At 46.5% G+C, this 27,853-nt stretch overlaps 7 protein-coding genes across 13 annotated transcripts; 3 read left to right on the top strand and 4 right to left on the bottom strand.

The window, feature by feature from the left end:
* The first annotated feature begins 239 nt into the window (after window positions 1-239).
* Window positions 240-880, top strand: LOC6542195 (transmembrane protein 234 homolog). Its single transcript, XM_001969144.3, has 3 exons — window positions 240-342; window positions 393-698; window positions 756-880. Exons 1-3 carry the CDS (start codon window positions 327-329, stop codon window positions 860-862), a joined length of 429 nt encoding a protein of 142 aa, XP_001969180.1. The 5' UTR covers window positions 240-326; the 3' UTR covers window positions 863-880.
* Window positions 849-2,381, bottom strand: LOC6543324 (uroporphyrinogen decarboxylase). Of its 2 annotated transcripts, XM_001969145.3 has the most exons (3): window positions 2,181-2,381; window positions 1,311-2,054; window positions 849-1,256 (listed from the first exon to the last, which is right to left on the bottom strand). In XM_001969145.3, the coding sequence occupies exons 1-3, from the start codon at window positions 2,193-2,195 to the stop codon at window positions 945-947; spliced, it is 1,071 nt and encodes a 356-aa protein (XP_001969181.1). In that variant the 5' UTR covers window positions 2,196-2,381; the 3' UTR covers window positions 849-944. The 2 variants fall into 2 exon arrangements, with proteins under 2 accessions (XP_001969181.1, XP_015015033.1); XM_015159547.2 differs by lacking the exon at window positions 2,181-2,381 and having other exon boundaries at window positions 1,311-2,138.
* Window positions 2,382-2,608: 227 nt separating this feature from the next.
* On the top strand, window positions 2,609-5,219 carry LOC6541287 (SET and MYND domain-containing protein 4). The gene is made up of 4 exons (XM_001969146.3): window positions 2,609-3,395; window positions 3,454-4,474; window positions 4,530-4,851; window positions 4,909-5,219. Exons 1-4 carry the CDS (start codon window positions 2,755-2,757, stop codon window positions 5,175-5,177), a joined length of 2,253 nt encoding a protein of 750 aa, XP_001969182.1. The 5' UTR covers window positions 2,609-2,754; the 3' UTR covers window positions 5,178-5,219.
* On the bottom strand, window positions 5,131-7,540 carry LOC6541301 (5'-nucleotidase domain-containing protein 3). Of its 2 annotated transcripts, none has more exons than XM_015159546.2 (7): window positions 7,199-7,540; window positions 6,623-7,026; window positions 6,228-6,523; window positions 5,971-6,157; window positions 5,771-5,911; window positions 5,560-5,711; window positions 5,131-5,494 (listed from the first exon to the last, which is right to left on the bottom strand). In XM_015159546.2, exons 2-7 carry the CDS (start codon window positions 6,869-6,871, stop codon window positions 5,290-5,292), a joined length of 1,230 nt encoding a protein of 409 aa, XP_015015032.1. In that variant the 5' UTR covers window positions 6,872-7,026; window positions 7,199-7,540; the 3' UTR covers window positions 5,131-5,289. The 2 variants fall into 2 exon arrangements, with proteins under 2 accessions (XP_015015032.1, XP_001969183.1); XM_001969147.3 differs by having other exon boundaries at window positions 7,150-7,540.
* Window positions 7,541-7,826: 286 nt separating this feature from the next.
* Window positions 7,827-20,138, top strand: LOC6543345 (CCR4-NOT transcription complex subunit 1). 5 transcript variants are annotated; one of them, XM_015159919.2, is made up of 10 exons: window positions 7,827-8,716; window positions 10,503-10,709; window positions 10,770-11,297; window positions 11,359-11,821; window positions 11,884-13,101; window positions 13,192-13,974; window positions 14,099-16,680; window positions 16,750-17,921; window positions 17,984-18,343; window positions 18,816-20,138. In XM_015159919.2, the coding sequence occupies exons 1-10, from the start codon at window positions 8,612-8,614 to the stop codon at window positions 18,922-18,924; spliced, it is 7,527 nt and encodes a 2,508-aa protein (XP_015015405.1). In that variant the 5' UTR covers window positions 7,827-8,611; the 3' UTR covers window positions 18,925-20,138. The 5 variants fall into 5 exon arrangements, 4 of the variants coding, with proteins under 4 accessions (XP_015015405.1, XP_015015406.1, XP_001969185.2 ...); XM_015159920.2 differs by lacking the exon at window positions 18,816-20,138 and adding an exon at window positions 18,536-18,763; XM_001969149.3 differs by lacking the exon at window positions 7,827-8,716 and having other exon boundaries at window positions 10,383-10,709.
* Window positions 20,139-22,925: 2,787 nt separating this feature from the next.
* On the bottom strand, window positions 22,926-25,379 carry LOC6543302 (membrane-bound alkaline phosphatase). Its single transcript, XM_001969150.3, has 3 exons — window positions 25,089-25,379; window positions 23,390-24,546; window positions 22,926-23,319 (listed from the first exon to the last, which is right to left on the bottom strand). The coding sequence occupies exons 1-3, from the start codon at window positions 25,156-25,158 to the stop codon at window positions 22,999-23,001; spliced, it is 1,548 nt and encodes a 515-aa protein (XP_001969186.1). The 5' UTR covers window positions 25,159-25,379; the 3' UTR covers window positions 22,926-22,998.
* A 360-nt stretch (window positions 25,380-25,739) lies between these two features.
* On the bottom strand, window positions 25,740-27,638 carry LOC6543179 (odorant receptor 45b). Its single transcript, XM_001969151.3, has 6 exons — window positions 26,706-27,638; window positions 26,461-26,648; window positions 26,228-26,403; window positions 26,076-26,174; window positions 25,870-26,022; window positions 25,740-25,814 (listed from the first exon to the last, which is right to left on the bottom strand). Exons 1-6 carry the CDS (start codon window positions 27,227-27,229, stop codon window positions 25,764-25,766), a joined length of 1,191 nt encoding a protein of 396 aa, XP_001969187.2. The 5' UTR covers window positions 27,230-27,638; the 3' UTR covers window positions 25,740-25,763.
* Window positions 27,639-27,853: the final 215 nt, after the last annotated feature.

The following is a 27,853-nucleotide window of genomic DNA, read 5'->3' on the forward strand; positions in this document are numbered from 1 at the left end:
AAAGAAATCAAATTAGTTTTCCAAAAGTTAGGACATACCAAAATGCAAACTTCAAAAAAAACAAATTTATTTAGCATCTGTAATACTTTTAAATTTGCAAAATTCAAATCCATTAACATTTATGTTTTCTAAATAAGAATCTCAAAGTGTATATTTTATTAATGTATATTTTAATTCATGTGTATTTTGTTTAATTAAATTATAAATAAATTAAATGATAAATATAAAATAGCTATAAATGGAATGCCCCAAATTGTTGCTCTGAAATTTAGATTCTAAACCGATGAGGTACCACGAAACAGCTGATCAGATGTAAACAAATTAGTATGCTGGAGATTGCAGGTAAATAATCCAAAATATAATCGTGCTCAACTCTCAAAATCTGCTTCTAGCACAACTTGTTGCCGTGGGCCTCCTGTGGGGCGTTACCAATCCGTTCATTCGGCTCGGCAGCCAGGGAATCGAGTCGGTGAGAGATACCGGCTCCAAGTGGCGCAACTTTGTCCAGGAAGCACGCACAATCGGCTCCCGGTGGCGCTATTGGATACCCTTTGGACTCAACCAGTGCGGCAGTGCTCTGTACGTATGGACGCTCCAGCGAACCAGCATTACAGTGGCGGTGCCAGTGGCCAATTCCCTGAGCTTCGCATTTACGGCAATAGCTGGATATGCGCTGGGTGAAAAGCTGCCCGGAAGGAGTAAGCTAAATGTTTATGTATAACTTATTGCACATTGTATACTATATGCTTCCGCAGAAGTCATCCTGGGCACCCTGCTCGTCTGTTGTGGCAGTATCCTGATGATTTACGATAAGATTCAGCAAGAACAGGCTCAACACCAGCTAAATATAACATTCCAATAAGGTTACCCTAAACCCAAGGCCAATTGTCTTTATTGCATTCGATAAAAGCATCATAAAATTAAAGGTTAGAGTAAGGCGCACCTTACAGAGCCTTATGCACCGCCTCCACCAGCACTTCCATGCTCGTAATCGGAGTCTGGGGAGTGATTCCATGTCCCAGATTGGCGATGTAACGCGACTTGCCGAACTTGTGCACCATTTCGGTGGTCAGGTTGCGCAGTTCCTCAGGATCGCGGTACATGTCCTGGGGATCCAAGTTGCCCTGCAACGTAATGTTCGGTCCAACCAAGTTGCGTGCCTCCAGAGGATCCACAGTCCAATCTAAGCCAATGACGTCGTAGCCTAGTTCGCTCTGCTCCTTCAGCGAGTGCCCAGCGCCCTTAGCGAAAAGCGTCTGCAAAGAAATTCCATTTAGTAAGCACGATAAGATCTTTGAATTTAGATTTACCATTGGAACCACGGGGATGGCCTTCTTTGTAAGACGGTCCACCAGCTCGTCACGTATTCTTTTCAGGTAGGGCACTCCCCACTCTAGGAACTGCTCCTTTGAGAGATGCTCGGCGGAGGATTCGAATACCTGCAGCATTTGGGCGCCAGCTTTCACCTGCATCTCCAGATAGTCCACAATAGCGTCGGTCAGCAGGTTAAGGAAAAGCTTGGAGTCCTCAGGATGTTCGTTGAGCCAAGCTTTAGCTTTTGACATGGTCTTGCTGCCGCCACCCTCGATCATATATCCCATCAGTGTCCACGGCGCTCCTGTAAAGCCAATGAGCGGCACTCGACCTTCCAGCTTGTGGCGCATCATGGTGATTGCGTCGCCCACGTAGCTAAGCCGGGACAAGGCTCCGTCCGGCGTAAGGCGCTTGAGATCCTCCGGCACCACAATGGGTTGAGGCAGGACAGGACCCACGCCCGCGTGCATCTCCACGGTGAGGCCGAGCGCTTGCGGAATGACAAGGATGTCCGAAAAGATGATGGAGGCGTCTAGATCGAAGCGGCGTAATGGCTGCATGGTCACTTCGCAAGCCAGTTCTGGGGTGCGGCAGACGGTGAAAAAGTCGTGCAGCTTTCGCAGCTCCTGGAACTCCGGGAGGTAGCGCCCCGCCTGGCGCATCACCCACACGGGCACACGGTCCACCACTTCGCCACGTGCGGCCCGCAGCAGGTTATCATTCTTGAGCACGGGAAAAGGCTGAAACTCAAATCCAATTTGGTCAGTTTTCACGTTTTTCAACAGGAAAATACAGAGACCCAACAAGCGAAGTCCAACCGACATGATGTAACTGTGGGGGCCATTTCGATCTGCTGGGAAACTCACCTTTGCGTCTTTCATAGTGACTATTGGCAGTCAAAAGGTTTGTAGAGAGCTACCGAAGTTATTTCCACTGATGAAACCCGTAAATTTGCTGAAATCCGTGACGGAATTCTGCAATCCTGCATGAGTGTGCGTTCTGCCGGACTTTGTTTACGTTTCCCCTTGGTGGTGGGAGAAATCCGATAGCCGCCGGCAGATCGATAATTAGGAAATTTTGACAGGTTTTCATTAGGGCTTAATTATTCAGAAATCATTGTTCCGACTAATGAAAAGTTAATTCGTTTTCTTTGAAAGGATATGCTGTTTCGAGTTCTGGTGAAGATACTACAGATTCTGATATACCCCGCGTTCGTAAAAAATTTAATTTCAACCAGTTAAAAGGGTTTCAACAGTCTTTATAATTTAACATGTATGTACCACATTTTCAATTTTAAAAAAATTTTAAATAATTATAGACTAGAACTGAAGTGCTATTTGAAAAATAATCGATTCATTCAATAGCGGCTACCCAAAAATATCCTAAAAATTACCAAGCGCCTGATTTAATTTTTGTAAACAGATTATTTAGCTGGCGAACATGGAACGTTTGGCCAGAGTTTTCTCCAAGCAGGACGAACTGATAACTCTGGATGAGGACTACAAGGATGAGTTCGAAACCTTCAAGTCACTGGCCGCACTGCCAGTGGACAAGCGGCAGAGATTTCAGCAGCTGGCGATCAAATTGCTACAGGATTTCGAGCAACCACACGACACGAAAAAGTGCGCAGAACGATCGCGAAATCTGCGCGAGGAAGGCAACCTTGTGTTCAGAGGTTCCTCCGAGGATGCGGTTCTGAATGCCTGCAGGCTTTATACGGCAGCCGTATTCGAGGCTGAGGATGCCGTGGATGAGCTGTCGCTGGCGTTCGCCAACCGAGGAATGGCTTTGCAGGAGTACGGATACTACAGAGAAGCCTACGACGACTGCGCCAATGCGCTGGAGTGTGGATATCCGGAAAAGGTGCGGCACAAGGTGATCATGCGGCAGGCCTACTGCGCCTGGAAGCTGGAAAAGATTGCTTTGCTGGAGGAGCACTTGGATTGTCTGGAGAAGCTGAAGCTTAACGAGAGCTTCCAACAGCAGCTGGACAACCTGAAGCAGAAACTGGAGCTACTCAAGAACCAAGCCAACGAGCAGGAAACACAAGAGAAAGTGGAGGATAAAGCTTTAGGGGAAATGTAAGTTTCCAATTTGATACACTGGAGAATTCTTGGTTTCTTGACCTTTACTATTCAGCCTTACAGATCCTGGTCAGCGTGGACGATATATGGTGGCTAAGGAAAACATTAGCAAAGGCAATGTAATCTTTTCCGAGCGAGCTTCCTGTTTTGTTCCACTGCAACAACTGCTTATTTGCCAGCAATGCGCCGCTAGCTTAATGAGCGCCCCCATACCCTGCCCCAAGTGCCATCAACGGGTGGTCTACTGTTCTAGGAAATGTCGGGAAGCACACTCGGCCATCCATAAGTACGAGTGCGCCGCCTACAGAAAGGATCTGCTCAAACTGTTGGGTGTTTCGCATTTGGCCTTGCGATTGGTCCTGGCTTACATTCCCCACATAATGCCTCATTTGCAGGAGAGGACCAGTGCACAGAGTATTTGGGATGAAATTATGAATCTCGCCCGGAAACCGGAAGTATGTGAGCACGCTCCAGAGTATTTGCGAAGTCTGCGCATGGTCAGTCTATTAGATCAGGCTTCCAAGGCGGAGTTAACTTACCACATCCTCTGTGCCAACTTTCTTCAACTTTATCTGAAAGGGCACACCGATTTCTTCGATCAGTTCCGCTCAATGTCGGCCAGCACTGAAGATTGGCAACTGATTATATCAGCACTGATTCTTCGATTCGCCGGTCAGCTGCTGGCGAATGGGCATGTGGGCGATGCGTTGCTCGTAGTTGGCATGGAGCCAAATGAGTTTGTCGCGCTGCAGCCGGATTTGTGGCAAAAGCCTCGACACCTGAAACGCGGGCAGCTGCACAATCTATCCCACTCGGAGCTTATTACAGCCATCAATCTGCCTAACTTGAGCTTGTGCAACCACGCATGCGAACCCTCGATTCGCACCAAGTTCGATGGGTGTTCTGTGGTGAACTACGCTGCAAAGGACATTTTACACGGCGAGGAGATCTTCAATTGCTATACAAGGGATTACATGAACAGCTTAAAGCTTCAGCGATGCGAACCCCTAAAGGACGTCTACAAATTTGAGTGCGCATGCACTAAGTGCACACAAACTGATCCCGACCAAAACTATGTATGTTTTTTAATTCATGCACAGCCATTTGTAAATGTGCTTCTTAAACTTTTAGCTTTCTTTCCATCGTTATCGCTGCGAAAACCCCAACTGCCGACAAGAGTTCCTCCCAGACGCCAAAGTTCAACGGAATAATCTCATCTGGTGGCTGGCATCCAATATAGAGAACCCGATTATTTGCACGGTCTGCCAGGAGCGTCAACATTTCGCCTGGTACAAGGAGTTCCTTGAACTCATCTGGAGCTGTGCCGATTCGTCAAAAAGGCAGGCGCTCTTCAAGGCATTCGATGATCTAGACCAATGGCTTGTGGATTACCACAGTTTAAAAAGATTACTGGCCGAGGAACTGGTGAACGCCTGTTTTGTGGAGATAGATGGTACGCTATAGCTGGCTTTTGTAATTACGTAATTCATGAACTATCATCATCAAACAGAGGGTACTTCCCTGGATGAGTTGGCATATGAAGATCTTGCGAGGATTATACGAAAACAGCTGGAAGGCACTGCTGCGCAGTGTGGCGATACCTCCATGGAATACATTGCCCGCATGACCTATTTGTGGGATATCATAGCCCAGAAGAAATGCCGCACCAGCAAAAAGGAACTTTTAGAGATGAAAGGTAAGGTGGAATATCTGGCTAGCGAGCATCGCGAGGTTTTCTTGAACTATTACAACGATTTTATTGAGCAACAATGTAACTAACGATATACACGCATTAAATTCACTAGTTTCGAGCTACAAGCAGTGAGCACTGGCACTTCTTTTCACCTACAACTAATCTGAGCATCCTAACGGGCATTCGTTTCCACTTTCTCTAGATGAAGTGGGAGGCATATTCGTGAGGCATTACTCCCCGTCGGGGATAGAAGGTGTGGGTGGTGGAGAACTTGAGCAGGTTGGTTATATCGCTGGTGTAAATGTCGGCAAAGCGGAAGAGGCGTCTTGAGAAGTACGTGGGGTTATGATAGGTGCGGAAAACGCTGCCAAACTGCTCGTTGAACACGTTCTTCGTTTTGTTGCTGTTAAAGGTTGGAAGTAAATGAGGTATTATCGTACGCTTTTGGACAAATGTATATTTGCATACCGCAATTGATCCCGCTCTTCCATCCACTCCTTCAGGCAAATCTGGGCTGCCTCGCTATCATCATCCTGGGTCTCCTCGATGAGCTGCGTCAGCATTTGCAGCCAGTTAGCGCTCATTTTAAAGTCCTCACGATTGAGGGTTTTAATTTCGTGCTGCAATATGGAAACACCCTTAGAGGCAATGCGTTAATTGTTTTATATAAAACACCCACAGCAAGTTCACTGATGATGGCTCCCGTCCTCCAGCTGTGCTTTAGAGTAACATCTGCTAGATCGCTGTACGGATGATCTCCGAAATAGAGGACAGAGTGACCACGCCAGCCCTTGAGCTCTTGCAGCTGTCTCACCGAACCCTGGGTAGAAAATTAGACTGCAGTCTTGGTTACACAAATTTGGAATGGGACAGTCTTACCTCGTAGTAGATTTTTCCCTTCTCCAGCTTGAATACCCGATCCCACAAGTGCGACTGCGTTCGCTCGTCGAACAGCCTTATAGGTCGAGATTCATCTGTGAAGAACTTTGGTTTGCGAGCCTGCACGATGACCACATCAAAGAAATCACGCCAGTTGGAGCCCACTAGAAAGGACATGCCACAGTTTCTACAGATGCAGACATTATGATATGAGAAATTGTGATATTGGTAAAATTAAAGATCTACAATTGCCTTACACAAACGAGTACGGGCTGTTGGTGACCAGAAAGAGATTCTTGCCCGCCTGCTGCAGCTTCTCGAAGAACTTGACCAGCTTCGGGTTTCGTTCTATGTACTTCTCGGTGTTCCGCATAACCTTTCCGTGCATTATGGGATGGCAGGAACCCATGGCGGTCCTGGTGTCATGGAAAACAATCTCCGGATTATAGTCGATGCGATTGCGCTCAAAATATTCGATTACATTGCACAGCAGGCACATTTCAGGTACAGAAAAAAGGTCGGCCAGTTGCACCATTTTGGAGTTGGTGTTATGCTGTTCGGAAGAAGATTGTAAATCACTGATCCCAATCACTGATTGATAAACACAAAGCCCAATCGCAAGCTAGGTGATAAGATATAGATATGTACGTACCCTGTAGCTATTATTGGGCCCTTCCACGTAGGCAATGGGCAGCAGGCGGTTGTGGTAGAGCTTCAGCACCTCATCCGCCTCCACTTTGGTTCGACCCCTGTATACCGAGCCCAACTGCAGCTGCAGAAAGCTGTCCAGTTTCACCAGCAGCCCCTTCTCCACGTCGTAGTGCAGGCCGCGCACCGCAAAGTTCGGCTCGTATTCCAGCTGGAGGATGTCCTCCGGGTAGCGAAACCTCTTCACCAGCATCTCGCGGGCCAGATTGTACAGCAGGTCCTCCAGGATGGGCTTATAGCAGGCCAGGGTGTAGTCGTAATCGAATCCATACACCTGCACCTCGCTAAGATCGAGCTCGTTGCAGGCGAATACCGCATCTGGATGCACATCAGAGGGCAGCTTCTTGGCTGAAAATGTCAAGTGGTGCGAAACGGGGGGTGTCACTAATGGGACCACTTGGCGGCTGGGTATTTATAGATCGTGCACATACTACGCATATATGCATATGCCTTCGAATGGTTGAGGCTTACATTGGAACTTCTTTTTGGTGGCTTCGTGAAGCTTTTGGAAATCACTCACTGTTTTTGGGTGCGAGATCTGGGTGGACGCAGCTGGAGCGGAGGCTCCCCCGTCCGTCGCGAAAGTGCGCGCCTCCGATCTATAGTTCAGATTGCACGGCGAGGCGCACAGGCTGGAGATGGAGTACCAGCTCCGGAGGACCCCACCAGCTCGCAGGAGCACATTGTGCCGGAGGAGCGCGCTGACGATGGGACTGCCTGCCGCGCACATTTAACTGGTTACTAAATTGCCAATTAAGCCCGTTTGTTATGTACACTGTGGGGGCGGAGTGGGTTGCATGTGGATGGGGTGGGATGTGACCGCACAGAGGCCCCCCAAAAATACTGACTTGCGGTTTGATTTACTGTGGTCATATGAGTATACAAATTCATTAACTAAACGTTTTAAAATTCAAAACTTTTCAGTCAGGAATTACCAAAAACATTAAAATAAAAAAGGGTTAAATCTACAATATGAAACAATTTTGTTATGCTGATTTATTTTAATGGGCTTATGGGTTATTTATGAGTTTAAATAGTAACGGAAATATATCGAATATTTATCCGATACTAATCGGCAAACTTGCAGCTATGGTAGTTACAAAAAAATACTACTGCTTTTCTGGTATAATTTATTTAAGGCGTTAGGGATTTCAATCACGAAATCGAGATTTGTTAATATTCGTTGTGAGTGCCAAGCAGTCGTGACTGAACTATCGGGTTTTGAACACGCTTCCAAGCGAATGCATAATTTTCATTTTCGGCAATAATTAAGAAATCCACGAGTGCAAACAAATCTGAAGTTATTTTCCCAGCAAACAAATACAAACGAGACCAAAACACGACCCGGAACCACAAAAGGACCGGAAGGAAGTGGAAGAGGAGGCCGACGAAGAGCAACCATATATTCTGTCCCCTTGCCCGTGTATGCGTGCGTGTGTGCGGTAGTAGTAGTATTTTTTTCATTTCTGTTTTCGCTGTACGTGCGGATTGATTCATATTGTTTCATTACGTGAGCTATTGCAATATTGTACATATTGGGACGAGGACAAAGCCAATCGGATTTCTCCCGGACCATGAACACGAGCTTATTGTTTATTCGATTTATGCGTAAATAGATGCCGCGTCCGATGTAGAGCTGCTGATGGCCCCTTTTATACGGGGGCCGCGGCCAATGAATCTACAGCCCAAAAAAAGAACAAAAAAAAAAAAAAAAAAAACGAGGAAGGCAGAGACAAAAACAAATTACGCCGTAGGTGAAAAGAAAAGCGCCAAGAAGCAGAAGACGCAACAGCGAATACGTCAAATATCTCTAATCTCCAATACCAGTGCACACTAAACGTGTGTGCTCAACAAAAAATTCTAGTGGCCCCCAAACAAAAACAACAGCAACAAGAAACATCCGCTGAGGAATTGACAACTGATACGTAGAATTATGAACGTAGAGAGCCAACTGAAGACACCGCTAACGCACATACGAAATCTGGTCAAGCACGTGAACAAGCGAAATTTTAATGAGAGCAGCGAACAAATAAAGCAGGTGGGTGCCCCAAGTTATTCTACTAACGTTTCCATGAACCATTTTCAATTTATTTTGTCAACAATAACAACAACAAGGTGGTGGGGGGTAGTGTTGCCAAATCGAAAACATATCGCACCTGGCCAACCAGAGTTGCCAATTGTTCGCACTCACGAGTTGGCTAGAGCATTGCCGAGAGCACTATTGCCATTTCACTCGCTCGTGCATTTTTGCCGACGCCATTACAGTTTTTGGTAAAGGCAGCTGAAAAAATTTAACTGCACGGCGTTGCGCGTTTTGTGAGCGTTTTGTTTAAGCTAAAAGTCTTCTAGAATGTGTAAAACCAGGCTAATTGTGTGCGCTTAGCCACGCACGTGTTTCGTGAGTGGTCGGCAGTGTGAAATTCGCAGCGGAGTAGTGCGAAATCGAGTTGCAAAAATCGAATTGGGAAGACCAAGCCAAGCGAAGGGCTTTTCGGCCCCGAAACTTCAATTTTTCCATTGCCAATCGAGAGACCAACTTAAATAGTAAGTTCGTGGTATAAATTTCGTGGGAATATCAATTGCGGCCGCTTTCTTTTCGCTAGAGTTGCAATATGTCGCACTTTTTCCTGTGACCCCCTTCCTTTCTCGCACCGTCATGTTCTCTCCTCTCCTCATCCATGTAACGTTTTGCCAGCGCGTACGAGCGAGAGGGCGCGAGGGTAATTTGTTGTGGAGCAGCTGCGACGGCGGAACCACAGCTGTTGTCTCGCTCCCCCGCTCGAAGAGGCCTTGAGTCCGGACTCCGAACTCCGGATCACATATTTCAACAGTTTTGGGTCCCGGATGAGGGACAGGGGATATCTGGCAACCTCGCAAAGTTTTCGCATTCAAATTAGTATCATAACAAATACTCGATTTAGAATGGCCCCATTTACCCAACAATCTCCTACAAGTAATTGTTATTTGTATATGCATAGTATCTGTCAGACCTCAATAATTCAATTTAATAGATGATTATAACAAAACGAGACTCACATAATCAATGTTTTCATTTTAAACAGCCTGATGAGTTGCAAAGTTATGCGAACGCAAACAGGGATTACCTTATTTTTCCACTGTTATTTACTATTGGAAATCTGCGTGTGGTGAAGTACTAGAATAATACAGTGGTACACTGGATTTTTATTAAGAACAGTGGAGTTTGTTGCATTATATGAAGACGACAATTAGTCTAAAAAAATCAAGTACTTAGCAATTACCAGTTAGAAAATAAATTAACACATCCTAACGATATCCCAATTTGTGTTTCCATAGAGTTATAACATTCAAGATATTCTCAGGAACCTAAAGTTGAATTTCCAGTAATAAAATTCATTCGTTTAACTTTAGATTCCGCGTTTTAAAAGCCAATTATCTAAAGAGTGATATTATTTTTTGGCGGGCAAGGAAATAATGGCAAAATGATTTTATTTTTGAAAGCAGTTGCCTTGAATTAAAAATACCCCATCCAAAATGTTACTTTAGATCTCGCCTTGTAACCGAGTACACATTTCCAGCCGAACAGAGAAAAATTGAGACACTCACAGAACATAATAGAAACTGTCAAAATTTCCAAGTTTGCGATGAAAATCACATAAAAAAATCCCGGTCACTGCAGAATCTGAGGAATCATTTGATACATTCACTGTCCGTTATACAGTGATATGTGTCCCAGATTGCGGGCAGTCGCTGTCAAGGCACTTCTACTGATTTCAAAACCCTGTGCAATGCCTTTCTTCGATACTAAACCAGCCGATACTGATAGCTTCTCCGACATCTTGCAGTTCGTTAAAGAGCACGGCCTGGAAGCGGATCGCAGCAGCCTGCGCCACCTGTTCTCCGTGATTAGCTTCAGCGATCCTGCGCCATCATTTACCGTTCAGCTGCAGGCGAAGCTTCTGGGCGCCCAGTTGCAGCGGCAGCTGCAGAGTTCTTCGTTTGTATCCAACATCTGCTACGCTTTTGACCAGTACTTCGCCAGCAACCAGAAGGTGAGTTCTGTATAACGTCAAAACTGATTTAATTACTTATGGATTCTCATTCCTGAGCAGTCCTTAAAGCCCGCTACGGTAGCGGATATCGTTGGCCAAGTCGCCCGACTGACCGGCATCAACAAGGTTTGTGAGTGCGTCTTCGCCTTGGCCGTGACCCACTCCTCGTACACAGAACTCAGACATTCGGCCAGGAACAATCTAACAGGTAGCCTCAGCGAACTGATCGACTCTTATTTGGGTAAAAACAGTAGCAGTCCTGCTAGCAGCGGTCTTCAGGAGATCTCCTTCGATCTACTGCAGTATTTATTGTGCTGCCTTAGCGAGTACGTAAAACCGCAGCTGGAAGCACAGTTTTTGGAAAAGCTTCGGGAGGAGTTTCCTCGCCAGGCGGTACCGCTGGTTCTAGCGCCGTTTCTGTACAGCTCGACGACGGCGACGATTGCGGGAGCAGGTGCCAGCGAAACGGATGCGGAGGCCGAAGCGACGACTAGCAGCAACAGCTCCAGTTCCGAGGCAGATGCTCTGAACGAGGTGGGAATCGAGGATATTTATGACCATTTAAGCGAGATAATATTCACCAACCAGGTGCGTAAGCAACTTATATTATATTTAAAAGAAAATTTGTTTATTAAATCTTATGTTACAGGGCAAAAATAATATTATGGACACATCTTGGATTAATCTAATCCTTGAAATCGGTTATGAATTTACATCGAGCGTTGAAGAGTGTAAAAATCATTTGTGTTCCCGTGAGCGAGAACGCGCTGAGCTCCAGTCCAAAGATGTTGCCAAGATCGTGGGTCTTATGTGCCGCAGGCACTCGTCCCTCCTCGATTGTAATGTGAATCTACCGACGCCGGCAAACTTCTGGCCTGGTCAGGGGCAGGGCGCTGGCAGCAACAGCAGTGGCTCTTCGCAGACACAAATCACTCCGCAGCAACAGACCCCGGGCAGCAGTAACAACAACGATGGCAGCGATGGCAATTCGTCCAGTGATAAGAAGGACAAGAAGGAGACGACGGAGGCCACGCAAACTTGGAAACCAGATGTCTTTGTGCAGGCGCTCAAGGAGGTGGTGCCTCAGCTCAACTGGAAGGACGTGTGCATGGGTAATAGATAGATAATTGCTTCGCAATGACCAATCTAAATGAATATCATTCATAATTTATAGAACTTGATCATCCCGAGTTCGTGCTGAAGGATCGCATCGGTTTGGAGCTATTGCTCACCATCCTTCGGCTAGCCACTGGCTCTAACATATTTCCACATCCAGAATGCATTTACCGTCACTGGGCAAACACGGAAGGTCAGCTTTCGCTTATCGCGACAATGCTGAAGAACCCGGATCTCTTCTCCTTCGCTGACTTTGTATTTAGCCAACCAGCGTTGGATGTGCTTAAGACGGCTCCGGATGCGGACAATAAGGAGATCTCGGCCTGGAAGTCGCTTCACCTTTTGGAGGTGTTACTCTCCATTGCGGACAAGGGATACTATACGCAGGTCCATGAGCTATTCAAGTTCCCAGCGCAGAACTGTCCAGATGTTCTGTTTTTGGCCTTATTGAACACAAATCCGCCGATGACGCCACTGCGTCAGGATCTATTTAACCAACTGATACCAACGTTCCTTGGCAACCACCCCAACTCGAACGTGATCTTGGCCAGCGCCTGGAGCTCGAATAACTTCCAACTTCGTTCCAATATCATGAATGCTATGTCCGAGTGGTATCTGCGAGGCAATGAGTTCGATCAGGTGAAACTGTCGCGCATCTTGGATCTTGCCCAGGATTTAAAAGCGCTATCCGCGCTGCTCAACGCCCGCTCCTTTTTATTCATTATCGACCTGGCTTGCCTTGCCTCTCGGCGCGAGTACCTGAAGCTGGAAAAGTGGCTTACCGATAAAATTCGCGAACACGGGGAGCCTTTTATGCAGGCTATAATCAAGGTTCTGCACCGCCGCTGCCCGCAGGTTATCAACGCCAAAGTGCCAGAAGACCAGCTGCCTCCCAAGCAGACACAGCTCTTGCCCGAGACAGTTACCACCATGATCAACTGTCTGCAAACGTGCATCAATAACTGCATGCAGCCGGAGATGGTCGAAGTCATCATGCAAATGACCGCGAACGTGGCCATTATGGCTAACAAGGCGCGTGCCCAACAGCAGCAGCCAGGATTGGTTCCGCCGCCACCACCAACAATTCTGCGCGGCCATCGTGGTATGGATCTGCCTGGAGGAATTGTCCCCCCGCCACCGCAGCAACCGTTCTCCGGAAACCTCAACGCGCAGATGTTCGGACCTGGAATGGATCCGCTGACAAATATGTCCAACAACATAGCCGGCCTGAACTTGAGCGGCCCGAACGGAGCATTTAATTTTGGCAACATGCTGAGTAAGTGGCATTCATTTGAAATTCATATTCAAAGAATGCATAATCTATTCCAGATGTTATTTAATCATAAATTCTTCGTTGCAATTTTAGCCTCTCCATCGCGTCTGATGACTCCGGGAGCCAATCCCTATCCGCTAAACCTCATGCAGATGCCGCAAGCTCCACCACCACCCAATGTAGGAAACCTTGGCCGCATGCTGCCAGGGGGTCCACAACAGCAGACTCCAACGCCAACTCCAACGGCCCCCAATCCAAACAACCCTGTGATGGCCGATCTCCAGATACCTGTGTCGAAGGAAGTTGAAGACGAGGTCAACTCTTACTTTCAACGCATCTACAACCACCAGCCGAATCCAACGCTGTCCATCGATGAAGTGCTGGACATTTTGCAACGATTTAAAGAGTCAAGTAACCGGCGAGAGCAGGAAGTCTTTTTGTGTATGCTGCGCAATCTTTTCGAGGAATATCGCTTTTTCTGTCAATATCCAGAGAAAGAGCTGCAGATTACTGCGCAGCTATTTGGTGGCATTATTGACCGAAACCTGGTGCCCACTTTTGTAGCTCTGGGCCTTTCTCTGCGCTGTGTTTTGGACGCTCTCCGGAAGCCCGATGGATCCAAGCTTTACTATTTCGGTGTGACCGCACTAGACAGGTTCAGAACTCGATTGCACACCTACAACAAATACTGCGAGCATATCCGCTCCATTCCTCACTTCTCAGACTTCCCGCCGCACCTTATTCAGTATGTGGAATACGGAATGCATGGCCAGGAGCCGCCGCCGCAGAAGTTGATTGGCCTCAGCAATACGATTCCTTCTGCGATATCCACCGGTCCAGTAACGGAACCAATTTACAGGAACAGCTCCATGTTAGGTAATTATGAGTAATTTGCATAAATTAGGTTTTCGTAGTATTATACAAAACATTGATGTTAAACTAAATCTTAATCTATATAACTAAATCGATATACGACATTATTCCAATTATTCTTTTTTAGGTAATATGCCCGCCAGCACACCGGGATCAGGGCCGAAATCAAGCTCTGCTATGTCGCATGCCACGAGAATGAAGTCCATCGCCAATGCCACCAATATCGACACACTTTTAGTGGCCAATCAGGAAGAGAAAGTGACTGTGCCTCCCGAACCTGTACAGGACAAAACTGCCTTTATTTTCAACAACCTGAGCCAGCTGAACATACCGCAGAAGTGCGATGAGATAAAGGAGATTATGACCAAGGAGTATTGGCCGTGGCTAGCGCAATATTTGGTCCTCAAACGCGCATCAATGGAGTTTAACTTCCACACACTCTATTACAACTTTTTGGATGCCCTTAAGAACGGCGAGATCAACCGATTCGTTACCAAAGAGACCCTACGCAACATCAAGGTACTCTTGCGCTCCGATAAGGGAGTTATTAATTTTTCCGATCGGAGTCTGTTGAAGAACCTCGGACACTGGTTGGGCATGATGACCTTAGGTCGCAATCGCCCCATCCTGCAGTTGGACCTAGATCTTAAATCCCTCTTGGCTGAAGCTTACCATAAGGGCCAGCAGGAACTGCTATTTGTGGTTCCTTTCGTAGCCAAGATCCTTGAGTCATCCGCCAAGTCTCGCATCTTCCGATCGCCCAATCCATGGACAATGGGTATCATGTACGTGCTTGGTGAGCTTCACCAGGAGCCAGACCTCAAACTGAACCTCAAGTTTGAAATCGAAGTACTGTGCAAAACGCTTAATCTGGAGTTGGCGAAGTTGCGACCAGTGATCTACCTGAAGGATCCCAGTCGAGCTCTTCTTATTGAACAGCAGATGTCGCAACCGAAACCGAAACAACTTGAGGCAGTGGCTCCTGCACCCACTCTACCGCGTGAACAGCCATCCCCGGCACAACCGCCGCCGCCACCACAACAGCAACAACAACCGCAGCCGCCGCCGCAGCAGGCACCTCCACCGCCATCCTCTGCGGACGTGGACGCTCAAAATGCTGCCGCTATGATGATGGTAGCAGGGGGAGCTAATAGTACTCCTGGATCAGTATCTTCGCCCAATTTACCAACCGATCCCAGCCAAGTGGTACTACCGCCACCAGAGCCGCGCTATTCGTACGTGGATGTAAATGTGAGCAACTTCCAGCTTATTGGTCAGCAGTTGGTACTGCCACCCAATACACCGTTCCTGCACGCCAATCCCGGAATCAAACATATTGTGGTCAACGCCGTGGAGCGCACGATAACCGACTGGTTGCAGCCTATTGTGGACCGAAGCATCCGCATTGCCTGTGCCACCACCGAGCAGATCATCCGCAAGGACTTCGCCTTAGATGCTGACGAGAACCGAATGCGCACTGCCGCTCATCAGATGGTACGAAACCTGGCCGCCGGCATGGCTATGATTACCGGTAAGGATGAGATAGCGCGTGCTATTAGCCAAAATCTGCACAAGGCCTTGCTGTCGGCTCTAAATGGGATGCCCAGCATGGCGGAGATTCAAGCTGCTGCTATGCAGCTGGCCAGCGAAAATGTTGAGCTGGTTTGCGCCTTCATTCAGAAAACATCGGCTGAAAAGGCAGCGGCTGAGATTGATAGGCGTCTAAGCACCGATTTCGAGACCAGAAAAATTGCTCGTGAAGAAGGCAACCGTTTTGTGGACGCCCAAATTCTCAGCTATCAACAGGAGCGTCTTCCAGAAGCAGTGCGCATCAAGGTTGGCCCGGCTCCAGCTACACTTTATGCTGTGTACTCGGAATTCGCCAGGAGCATACCTGGCTTCCAGCAGATGAGCGATCGGGATATTGCCCTATTTGTGCCCAAGCCGACGGATTTGTCTCAGCCAAATGTGTTTGCTAATGATGAGAGCAGCATGGTATACGCGGAACTAGCAAGCAAAATGGAGACCTTCATGAACACGGTAATGGGTGTGCCATCACTCCAGATCCAGGCTAGCAAGATGCACATGCTACTCAACGCACTGATGGCGACGCGTCGACTGCGTGACCAGGAGTCCGCCTTCAATCTGGTGACTCGTGCGGTCGAGGGTTTGACCGAAGGATTAGTTAACATGCATGAAAACATGGAACAAATGAAGCTGTATCAAAACATCCATCTCCGTATCATTGGCTTGCTGCACAACAGTTTTGGTGCTCCGAACACAGAGCGAGCGGTGACAAAGTGTTTCTTCGACATCCGAGAGGAGGTGCGATATAACGTAGAGGCAGCTCGCGCACTGATAACGTCGCACTTTGTCAATCTCAATCAGTTTGACGTAATGCTACGCGACTGCATGGACAACGGCAACAATTATGTGGCCATATCGTTTGGTATCGCACTGCTGGAGCGTCTTATCATGGACGATCGAGTGATTAACATTGTTTCGGACAACGAATTCATGGCCACTGTTGAGCTGTTAGGTAGGCTCACTCAGCATCGCCATCGGTATCCAGAATGCATTGTGAATGCTATTGATACGCTGTGGAGCGGAAACTTCAACTCAAGCAGCGACTACAGCCCGTTCAACGGCAGTGAGCGTTACTTGTCTGGAGCCTCACACTACATCCACTCCGGCATGCATCACGTCAGGGTAAGGACGAAAATATAATTTTGTTTTAAAAAATTTCATAGCAAATTGCTAACGAAACGCTTTTATTAGTCATGCGATACAGATGATCCGCCGGGCTTGCAAGAGAAGACAGAGTTTCTGCTTAAGGATTGGGTTGCACTGTATACACAACAAAACCAGCAGTCTACACGCGATGCACGCAACTTCGGGGCATTTGTCCAAAAAATGAACACATATGGCATTCTGAAGACGGACGACTTGATTACCCGTTTTTTCCGCCAGGCCACACACATTTGCACGGATGTTGTGTACAGAATGTTCGCCGAGCCAAGTTTACCAATCAACCAGGCCAAGAACAAGATATTCCAGTGGATTGATGCGTTCGTCCATCTGATCGCAATGCTCGTGCGACACTCAGGTGAAGCAGGTAATCCAACTACCAAGATCAACCTGTTAAACAAAGTGTTGGGCATTGTGCTGGGAACGCTGCTTAAGGACCATGAGATGCGCGGCGTGAGCTTCCAGCAGGTTGGCTACCATCGCTTCTTCATGATGCTGTTCATGGAGCTGTGCTCGGCCGATGCGATACTCGAGTCTCTGATGCACAGCATTGTGTCGGCCTTCGCCTACACATATCACTTGTTGAATCCCAGCGTGGCTCCGGGCTTCTGCTTTGCTTGGTTGGAGCTCATTTCGCATCGCGTCTTTCTGGGTCGCATCCTCGTCCAAATTCCCGGGCAAAAGGGCTGGCCACTTTACGCTCAATTGTTGCAAGACCTCTTTAAATATCTTGCGCCCTTCTTACGGAACACTGAGCTCGGCAAACCAGTCCAACTTTTATACAAGGGGACGCTACGTGTTTTACTCGTTCTACTTCACGACTTCCCTGAGTTCTTGTGCGACTATCATTTTGGCTTCTGTGACACCATCCCGCCCAACTGCGTCCAGATGCGTAACATCATCCTGTCGGCGTTTCCGCGCAACATGCGCTTGCCCGATCCCTTCACGCCCAACCTAAAGGTGGATATGCTGTCGGACAGTAGTAATGCACCTAAGGTGCTCAGCAGCTACATTATGAACATCCAGCCGGCAAACTTCAAGAAGGATTTGGACTCGTACCTCAAGGCTCGGGCGCCGGTTACTTTCCTCTCGGAGTTACGTGGTCACTTGCAGGTGACCAGCGAGCCAGGAACTCGTTACAATATGGCTCTGATGAATGCTCTGGTCATGTATGTGGGAACCCAAGCGATTGCTTTAATCAGGTGAGTTCTAAATGTTAAGCTACTCAGCGAAATTGTTTGCTAATCGAGATGAAAACTTTCAGAAACAAAAACTTTGTGCCCAACACCTCCAACATAGCACACAGCGCTCACATGGATATCTTTCAGAATCTGGCTGTTGATTTGGATACGGAGGGTCGCTATTTGTTCTTGAATGCTATTGCGAACCAGTTGCGCTATCCCAACAGCCACACACACTACTTCAGCTGTGCCGTGTTGCATCTGTTTGCCGAGGCCAACTCGGAGGCAATTCAGGAGCAGATCACTCGCGTGCTTCTGGAACGTTTGATCGTTAATCGCCCGCATCCTTGGGGACTGCTGATCACTTTTATTGAGCTGATCAAAAATCCCATCTACAAGTTCTGGGACCATGACTTTGTGCACTGTGCGCCAGAGATTACCAAGTGAGTTCGCCTGATAGATGGTTTTTTTTTATCTTTAATGTTAATCAAATTGATCCACACCGAATACCCGCTAGGCCCATTATATGTAGTTTGTAGTAGATTTGCATTGCACGCAAATAACGAACACGGCTTTTACCATTTCTAACCCAAATTCTTACCTAACTTACATTCTATCACCCCTTCTGTTTTCAGATATTTCGGTGAATGTTTGATTGTAGTTAAGCGACTTGAGAATTCAATTGGCATTCAGTGTGCATCGTAGCAAGAAATCAAGTTCGATCTTAAAGCGAATCAACCAGCCCCATTCCACTCATTTTGCATGTTACCTTTCTTTGTATTTGTTTGTAAACTCCTATTTTATACAATTTAGCATTAATCAATGAAAATATAACTTTTTAGTAAGCAAATCTCTACGTTCCACTAAGCGAAACGACTTCATATTAAACCGCAACGTGTTTTTCATATTCCGTAGGCTCTTTGAATCGGTGGCCCGGTCCTGTCTGGCCAAGTCGAACGTCACCCAGCAGTTGAACATGCCAGTCGTCGATGGCGAGGCCCAGGAGGTAGCCAACATCAACTGAGAAAACGCCACCGTCCGACGCTTCTGCCTGGAGGTCTGCGCGAGACCCAGACGCAGGCAGTAGCTGCCTGGGCAGCACACCACCACAACACCACACCACACAGTACAGCATTCATTGAATTCTACTAACCATTACTGTGTTTAGTTCGTAGCAAATCGTTTTAAGGAGACAGTGAAATCAGCAAACAAACAGCACACACAAACATTTACAAAACAACCGCAACAATAAGAATAGGGAAACAGCAGGCCAGGCCAACTGCTGTGCTGGAAACCGAAAATCGACATGTATTTAAACGAACGGAAGCGATATTTTAAATGCCTCCCCCTTTGCCGGGGAATGTTACAAATTTTTAATTGAGTTGTATTATAAATGGTAGATGAAGGCGTTAAAGTGTTGATGACAGATACTGTGTAAAGAAATCAATCAAATCAGATTAAAACAGAAAAGCGAAAAACAAAAGAAAAAAAAAATGAAAATCGAAAAAGGAAAAATATTTTCTACAAAAAAAATGGCAAAATGTACGATGAAAATGCGAAAAAACTAACAAATGCGAACGGTCACATATGAAATTTGTGTACACATATTGAAAAGCGATGGAACCAGGAAACAGAGACCGAGTAAACCTACTCTCAACGCCGCTGAGAGCGATATTTATAGACGTGAATGGAAGAGCAGAAGCAGAAAGTTAAAAAAAAGATCCTCAAGTCAATAATAATTCGAGTTGTCAAAGTAGCTTACCTCCCAGCCCAACTCAATGATGTATCATTTGCAAATTCGTAACCTCTAAGAGTCCCTCAGTTAGTCTACTCGTATACGTTAACTTTTTAAAATGTTTCCGCACAACAAGAGCAGCCACTGCAACATTAACCAGAACCAACCAATGTTTGATCTTCTTATACGCAATGTAAGCGATACGTTTTGTTTTAACCTACATAATTTTATGAACTGATTATTAACTGAAATGGAAATACATTGAACACCTCTAGCTTGTTAAACGTATAATCGATCATCCATGTAAAGATAAACGCTGTTAGAATCAGAAAGATGTAGAGAGAGCGCGGCGCTGAGTCGAAGCCATTATCTATATAGATCAGATCTTTATATAAATATATAAAATATGTATTTCTTAATATAAATACGTAACGTAAATCGAATTCGATTGATGCGCAGTGGGTGTCAGGTGGTAGGTGGTAGGTGGAAGGGTGAAGGGCAGCGAAGCGAGATCAATTCTAAATTCATTATCCTACGTTAGGCAATTTGCGAGTTATGTATGTACGTGTTATTCAGTCCCTCTCCCACTCGACACTCGGCAGCCTGCAGCAAAGCAAATCTATTAGTTAGTAGTCACTACCGCAAATGAACATTCATTAACGTATGTATTAACGCAAGTCAAATCTATTTTGAATTAAACTGAATTGAAGCCTGAAGCTGAGTGAAGCAAAGTGCACATGTAGAAAGCGATGGGTGTAGAAGAGAGTAGAGAGTAGACGATGGTGGAAGGAGGAAGGGGCTAGCTTTTTAGCCAAAGGCCCAACTCATTTATAGACTAATTCCGTTTTGCAATGGCTAGAAGTATGTATATGATGGATGTACAGACATTCGTTCACCGATCGACCGACACATTCATTAACGAAAGCTGCGACACAAGAAACCCACAACAAATCTACATTGATAAATAATAATCCATTAAAATCGATATAAGTAACGGTATGCATTAAGAAAACAATATATATATATAAAAATTAATATGTATACAAAACAAATATTAAATGTATAAATGGCAAAATTTTAAAAAAGCCCTGCATTTGAGCTACTACTTTGTTCCCTTGTGTTCCATACGGAATGTGTGTGTGTGGGGGGGCAAACACTTAAAAAAGCTCGTTTCATTGGAGCAAAGGCGGCCCCCACATACTCGTACATACTTAGTACATATGTAGCCCACTTCCGCACCCTGGCTTACATAACCCCCCCCCCCCCCTCTCTGGCTCGTTGGGTTGTTGGGGCGCATTTGGGTTAAGTAAACACAAAAACACAAACGTCGATAAATGCGGAGGGAGCGGCCGCAGCTTGGAAAGCCCAAATGTGCGGCTGTATCTATGTATCTATTGTGCGACACGAATTCAGCATTAATTGAAATGCTGCAGTCATCGCAGTGTTCCCGCCGCCGCTTGCTTTCGTTGCCAATTCACATGAATTTGTCATAAGGCTGATAAACGACACTGGTGTAGAGTGCACTCTTCAAAAAAGTAGCCCAGAAACAAAATGTTCCCTTTCCAGCCCTGTTACTTTTCGTTTCTTCTGTATTTCGCAACTAAAAATACACCTAATTAATATTACTTTCAGCTAGGCTTAAAGTAAATGGCATTTTTCTTTGGCAGCCAAGATTCACATGACGAGGCGAATTTTTGTCGAGTGTATAGTGTAGAGTACAAAAAAATGCCCACCGAGCTGCCTAAGCGTGTGTGTGTGGCGTATCTGTGAGAGCGCTTGGAAACAGAATGTGGCACACTTAGCGCTCTGCCGACGTCGCTGCGCAAAAGCAAAAAATTCCCCTACTGCCCTGGCCGTACATTATGTGGCCCCCAATCCGCGTCGCATGTATCCGAAAGATACAAAAAGCGAAAGAGAGGCGCTGCAGCTTTGTGGCTCTACATGGCCATTTAAATCGGCTTAGAAGTGTGCGCGCGCCGTGCGAGAGAGCCGGATATGGAGTTTCGTTAAAAAGCTCGCCAGTTCAGTCCAGTTGCTCCAACACAGTCACGTGTTTTTTGTATCTGTGACGGCGTATCTTTGTATCTTTGCGGCAAGCTTCTTGGCTGAGTCAGCTAAAAAGCAGCACCATTAGTTGTGAGCAACTTTTGTGTATGCTGCCATTAGTTTTTTCTCTTCTCTTCTTCTGTCCCTGCAGATACAGATATACATAATTGGTAGAACCCCCCACCTTCCTTCCCCCTCGCTTTGCGGTTGAAAATCCAAGAACCAGACCGCAGCTGCATTTCTTTGGAGCTATTTGCCCCCTATTTGCCAGCACTCTTGATGACCCAGTTTCTGTTTCTCTAGGCCCGTTGCACCGCCGCTTTGACCAAAACCCTGTGTTTAGGCCCATTCCAGTTGCAACTGGGCTCTTCTTGACCGCACAAATCGAGACTCAGTGAGCATAGAGGCTCCTCTTCAGCTGAAATTGTAGCGGAAATTGCCAGAAAATAAAATTCTGTCACAGATCAAGTTAAATCGGAAATGGAACACATACCATTTCCAATTCTTCCCGCATGTTAACACCAAATGGGAATCCTAATTCAATCATTCGAACGGGGTTGCCATGGGAAATTATTTGGAAATAGGCTTAAAGCATCAAAATGATATAAAATGGACTTTATGTCTTTAGATACTCTAGGGTCCCTGATTATCTTACATGAATATAAAATGAATTAAATTCTAAGTTGATACATGAAATATTGTTGATATATATTCAAATGGTCTAGAAGAACATGTTCTGAGCTCCTTCCATTGCAATAATGTACAAAAATGTATTTGCGTAGGTTTTTTGTGCTCTCCTGGTACTATCAACTTTTAAATATCGCTTGGGTGGTGTTATCAAAGCCCATGACAATTATATCCCCTTAGATATTCATAGCCACCCTTCACTCAGGAAATGCACGGATTCTCGATGAATTCCATTTGAATGTCACATTTTCTCGGATTTATGATGAAACATGAAACGGCTGATGGCGGCCGTTCATTTGGGCCGCGATTTTCTCTTCATTTGGCCAGAAACCACCTGGTCAATTGGCTCAGCCCCAAAGTGATTGCAGCTGACTGATTGGGGCTGCCTGCAGGTTGTCAGATGCCAGTTGCCATTGCCAGTTAATTGAATTTGCCGTCAGGTGGCATTTATTGGGGGGCAGCTCCCCTGCTCCACAGGAAATTGCACAGCTTGTCAGTTCAATTAGACGGAATTCGATTTGCCCATACCCGAAACAGTTTTCCATGCAAGATTCGTTTGGCAATGATGCATTTTAATTATTCCATTTCACCGAGACGACTTTTACATATGCCAAGAAAAGCAGTCTGATCCTAGGCAAAGGGACCGATACCCGCTGCTCTCGCCATCATAGCCGGAATATTGCTCTGCTCGTAGTTGCCACTGAAGTACTGGGCATAGGGTCCCGAGGCGTACACCGCCACATCGTCTCCGCCGTGGGTTTCGGCATCCAGGGGCGCCAGCGTGGGATACCGATAGTCCGAGTCCGCTACCAACTTCTCCTTTAGAAGGGCGCGTCCCTCGGCACGATTGTATCCAGAGTAGTAGCCAGGTCCGTTGGCATAGGACAAAATCGTATAGGGCAGATTATCATCCGCCAGCTGAGCCAATCCGGTGATCTCCTGGTCACGATACTGCCGGAATAAACAATTCACAAGTCAAATACCTATGTTGTTTTGAAAAGGGAAACCTCCAGCTACTCACAGGATAACCATTGATGGACATAACATGAGCATGATCGGCAGTCACTACGATCAGTGTGTCATCCTCGGAGGTAAGTTCGCGTGCCATTTGGACCGCCCTCGCAAACTCGGCGGTGTCCTCGAGGGATCTCCTGGCGAAGGTGTCGTGGTGGGCCATGTCGATACGAGCACCCTCGACGAAGAGGAAGAATCCCTTGTCATTGCGGCTCAAAACCTTGATGGCAGCCTCCGTGAGCTCACTCAGCGAGGGATCCGCCAACTGACTACGTTTCCTGTCCCGATCACCATTGTACGGCAGGTGGTCGTTGGCAAAGAGACCCAGGAGGTAGTCCGTATTCTCGAGATCCACCTGACTGAGTCCCTTGCGACTCCAGACATATTTGGCTGACACATTGGCCTCCTTCTTCTGATCCAACCAGCTGCGGATTAAGTGGCGACCGTCGGTACGCTTGCCGGGATATCCCTCCTCATCGTTCACCGTAGTGCTGATGAAGTTCTTGCGGCCACCGCCAAGGATTACCTTCAGCTGCTGACCCACAGGCTGCTCCACGAGCTGGCGGGCAATATCTATGGTCTGCTCGGGATCGCAATTCCCGTTGGCCACCTCCCAGTCGTTCTCCCAATTGCGATCTGCGATGTGGGCATAAACGCCAGCCGGCGATGCGTGTGTCACCCTGGCTGTGGTGACCAGTCCCGCGTCCTTGCCAGCCGCCTGTGCCCACTGCGCGATGCTGAGCACCCTATCCTCCTCGTTTGCGGCGCCATCACAGCTGTACCTGGACACATTGGCGTTCACGCCAATGGTTCCATAGTTCGCCTTCACACCACCCAAGTAGGCAGTGGCCGTGCAGGCGGAATCGGCCACCTGGCGGTTCACGCAGTACGTCTTGGACAAGCCAGTGTACGGAAATCCCTCGAAGTACACCTGCTCCGCACTGTCGCCCAGCAGATTCCGGGTGGCCGTGACCGTGTGAACGGACATCCCATCGCCCAGGAACATAATCACATTCTTTGCCTTGTTGGTGGTCGCCGACTGCTCCTCGGCCAGTTTCGATAGCAGCTTCGCCTGGGCCTTATCCACCCAATACTGGGTCTGCTGCTCCTCCGCATGCTTGATGGGATGCGATTCGGCATCAAAGGAACGCCCTCGAGGGTGGTCTACACCGATAACAAAAGACAGTTAAAAAGGAAGTGCTGAGCATTACATACCAACCCAGTTCTTCATATTGAGTACGTAAAATGGTTAAAATACTTTTTGAATTCTAATTAATAAGCGATATTATTACTAAAAAAAAATGGTAAGCCATTGGTAAGAAATGGAAAGATCATAAATAATTTTGATTTTGGGATTAATTGAGTCTTATCTCCACACATGTTTTACCAGTAAACATGGGCGATAGGAATTTTTTTATAGAACTTAATCTTAAAGTACCTGGTCCTACACGCTGAAACTTACTATCGCTAATATAAGTTAGTTGCTAAAATAACGACAAAATCCTTTGGGACTTGGTCCTATGGTTTCAATCACTTTGGTTAATTAATTATAGTCATCTGTATAGCAATTAGTTTTAATTACGAGAACTAGTTGCACTCCTTCAAGAAGCAATTTCCTGAACTGGTGTGCCAAACTAAATAAATAAAATACCCCAACGTTTTCCAAATATTCCTAAAATTCCAAAATCCAGGATCAGAGCACTTACCTCTTTGTCCGCTGGCGATTCCGCTCAGGCAGACAGCTACGACGAGCAAAAGAATGTATCTCCTGGCCATTTTCGGCTAATCCAAGTTAACTTGGTAACTTGTGTGGAGGTCAGACCTTTGTTAAAGACTGAACCGATTGGCGACCAAGGAATTGGACACTGCCTCGGAGCTATCGCTCAGTATCAGAATAAATCTAATCAAAGGAAACTAATCTAGACGGTTCAATCAAATCATCGTTTATGGCTGGCCACGAATAAGTTGACAGAAGTCGTAGGCCAGGCCAAAACCGATGCCAAATCACACTCACGTGCCTAAGTTCCAAGCTCTATATGGCTGTGAGTAACCGATTGCGTATACGACCTAGATACGTAATCAATCTGAAGCCGGACAATCCTGTTTCCCTCAATCTTTGAACATTGTTAACTAACCATTGTTAACTAGCCAGTAGCTTTGTTCAACGATGAAGAATAAATGGCTTCATTGCTACTGGGCAACTTTATGGTCCGAACTTCACCACAAGCGCTTTAATGCCACACTTGAACCCTTGACCCCGGCTAGCAAATGACTTGTATTGTGTGAATTGCATACTTTCGGGCTAGGCTGCAACCACAAACTTATTTAAAGAGTAGCCATTGAACTTAAGTGCATGATGTTTTTTTAATTGAGCATTCCTTTCACAATATAGTCTTAGCCAGTGCCACAATGGAACCTGTAAACTTGATGACCTAAAATAGGGTTTTCGTTAATGAAGTGCACTCAGCAAAGCAGATTGCAGCCCACCGATGTGAAGACTGGTAACGAAGGTGCAAAAAAAGGCACCCTTACTGTCATGGGTCGCTGAGCTCGCAGGATGATGAGGAAGACCCGCCTGCGGACCTCCCGATCCCAAGTATACCAGGCACAGCTGTAGGCGGTTTCTCCCAAGGATAGACTCTAGAAGTGGGAGGGGAAAATCAAAGGTCACTCAAGGGATTCGGCGAACGCACCTCGGTTGACATTTCTGTGCCTCCATAGCAATAGAGGAATATGGCCGAGGAAACCGTGAAGGTGTACACCACGTAGCGGATGATGTTATAGCCGGAATACTAAAAGAATGATTTGTAGCACTGATTGGTAACACTGAAAGGACGGCTATTACCAATAGTATATCAATGACGCTGGTGGCTATCACTAAGCTGGCTGATACAAAGTGAACAAAGGTGGGAGCAGCCATGATTCCTGAAAATTCCTTGACAATCTGCTCAATTTCATTATGGCGATCCACGATGTCCTCCAATCGCTGACAGCAGATATTCGATTCCCTAACCGAGGGATCTAAAAAGTAAATTTATTGTTTACCATATACTCGTATGTACATAGCGTAGCACCCACCTTTTACAGGCTTAAGGGCATCCTGAATATCGTATCTTAAGGCCTGGAGCAAGAAGGCAATGTAGAGGGTGAAGCCAAAGAAAAACCCATCGGTTCCAACAAAGGCATATACGGTGACCTGACCACTCCAAGTGGAGTAGAGGTAGAAAACTGGAAACCAAGGCATGCGATGCGCAAAGTCGTGGAACCTGCGGATCATCTAATCAGATATGGCTCCTCACTGACATACTCACAGCATCACACACAGCATGCGAAAAGGCATATCGAATTTGAACTCCTGATGCCGACGCACCCACATTTCCCAAAGGGATCGCAGGACGAAGGCTCCAGTGGTAATGCTGCCCAGGGTGAAGACCAGCATACCACACCTGGTGACCATAAGATAGTAACTCCGCTGAGCCACATTTCTCCGGGAATCCTCCCTCTTCTCCTGCTTCCCGATGAGCAAGCGGATGCGCTCCATCAGGTCAGCTACTTCATGGCGACGCCACCACATCCAGCCCAGCTTGAAGAGCGTGGTGAAACTGCAGGCCAGCGGACAGAAGGCATCCATGGCGTCCACGGGACTGGTGCGCAAGTGAAGCCAGCCGAAGACGAACTCCGCCTGGCAGCAGTGCGCCAGGTTCACGAAATTGAACACCAGCCACGAGAGATGAAGCCACGATAGCTCTTTGCCAAATCTCAGGCCCAGCAGGCCAAAAGAGTATCTGGTGACGAAGAACAAATGCTTTGCCAGCGGATAGTTAGGGTCCAGAAATCGCGGATACATGATTGCACCCGCTTACAGAACCGTTTCCTTATATAGCACCCCCACGAATACCTCCTAATGGTTTAATAATTGTTTTGCAGCCAGAACAAACGACACCTGGCCGTGTTTAATGACGGGATTACTTGCAGGACCTAATTGAGTGGGCGACGATCCCTGACGTCCAAAACGTGTTATTATGGTAATGAGCCAGCCCTTTTAATTAAAAATGTCCCCTTAATCCGTTGAATCATTTCATATGTTTGATTGCTAACTCAGAACTTGAGCAGCTGAAGACAGCAGTCAAGCTCGTAAGTCAGATCTGTAGACGTGGGTATTTGTGAGATACATTTGATACATAAAAAGAAGGGAAGCTAGTTTCGACAAGGCGAAGTTTATATACGCTTGTAGTATTGCAATGTAATGCAATAATAGAAACATTTAGAGGTATGCCACTTCAAAATCCGATTAAGATAAGTTGAGTTATGGAATTTAGATCTTCAGCCTTTGGGCATTTCTTAGTTTTTTTGAGTTTCTAAAACATCACAACATCAAAAAAATTACAAAAATATTTAAAAAAAAATGTTTGTAAATTTGAATGCAGATTTGTAGAGAATTGCGCCAGAAACATTTAGAGGTATGCCTCTT

This window comes from Drosophila erecta, unplaced genomic scaffold, assembly GCF_003286155.1.
Source record: "Drosophila erecta strain 14021-0224.00,06,07 unplaced genomic scaffold, DereRS2 tig00000055-arrow-pilon, whole genome shotgun sequence".
Taxonomy (NCBI): Eukaryota; Metazoa; Arthropoda; class Insecta; order Diptera; family Drosophilidae; genus Drosophila; species Drosophila erecta.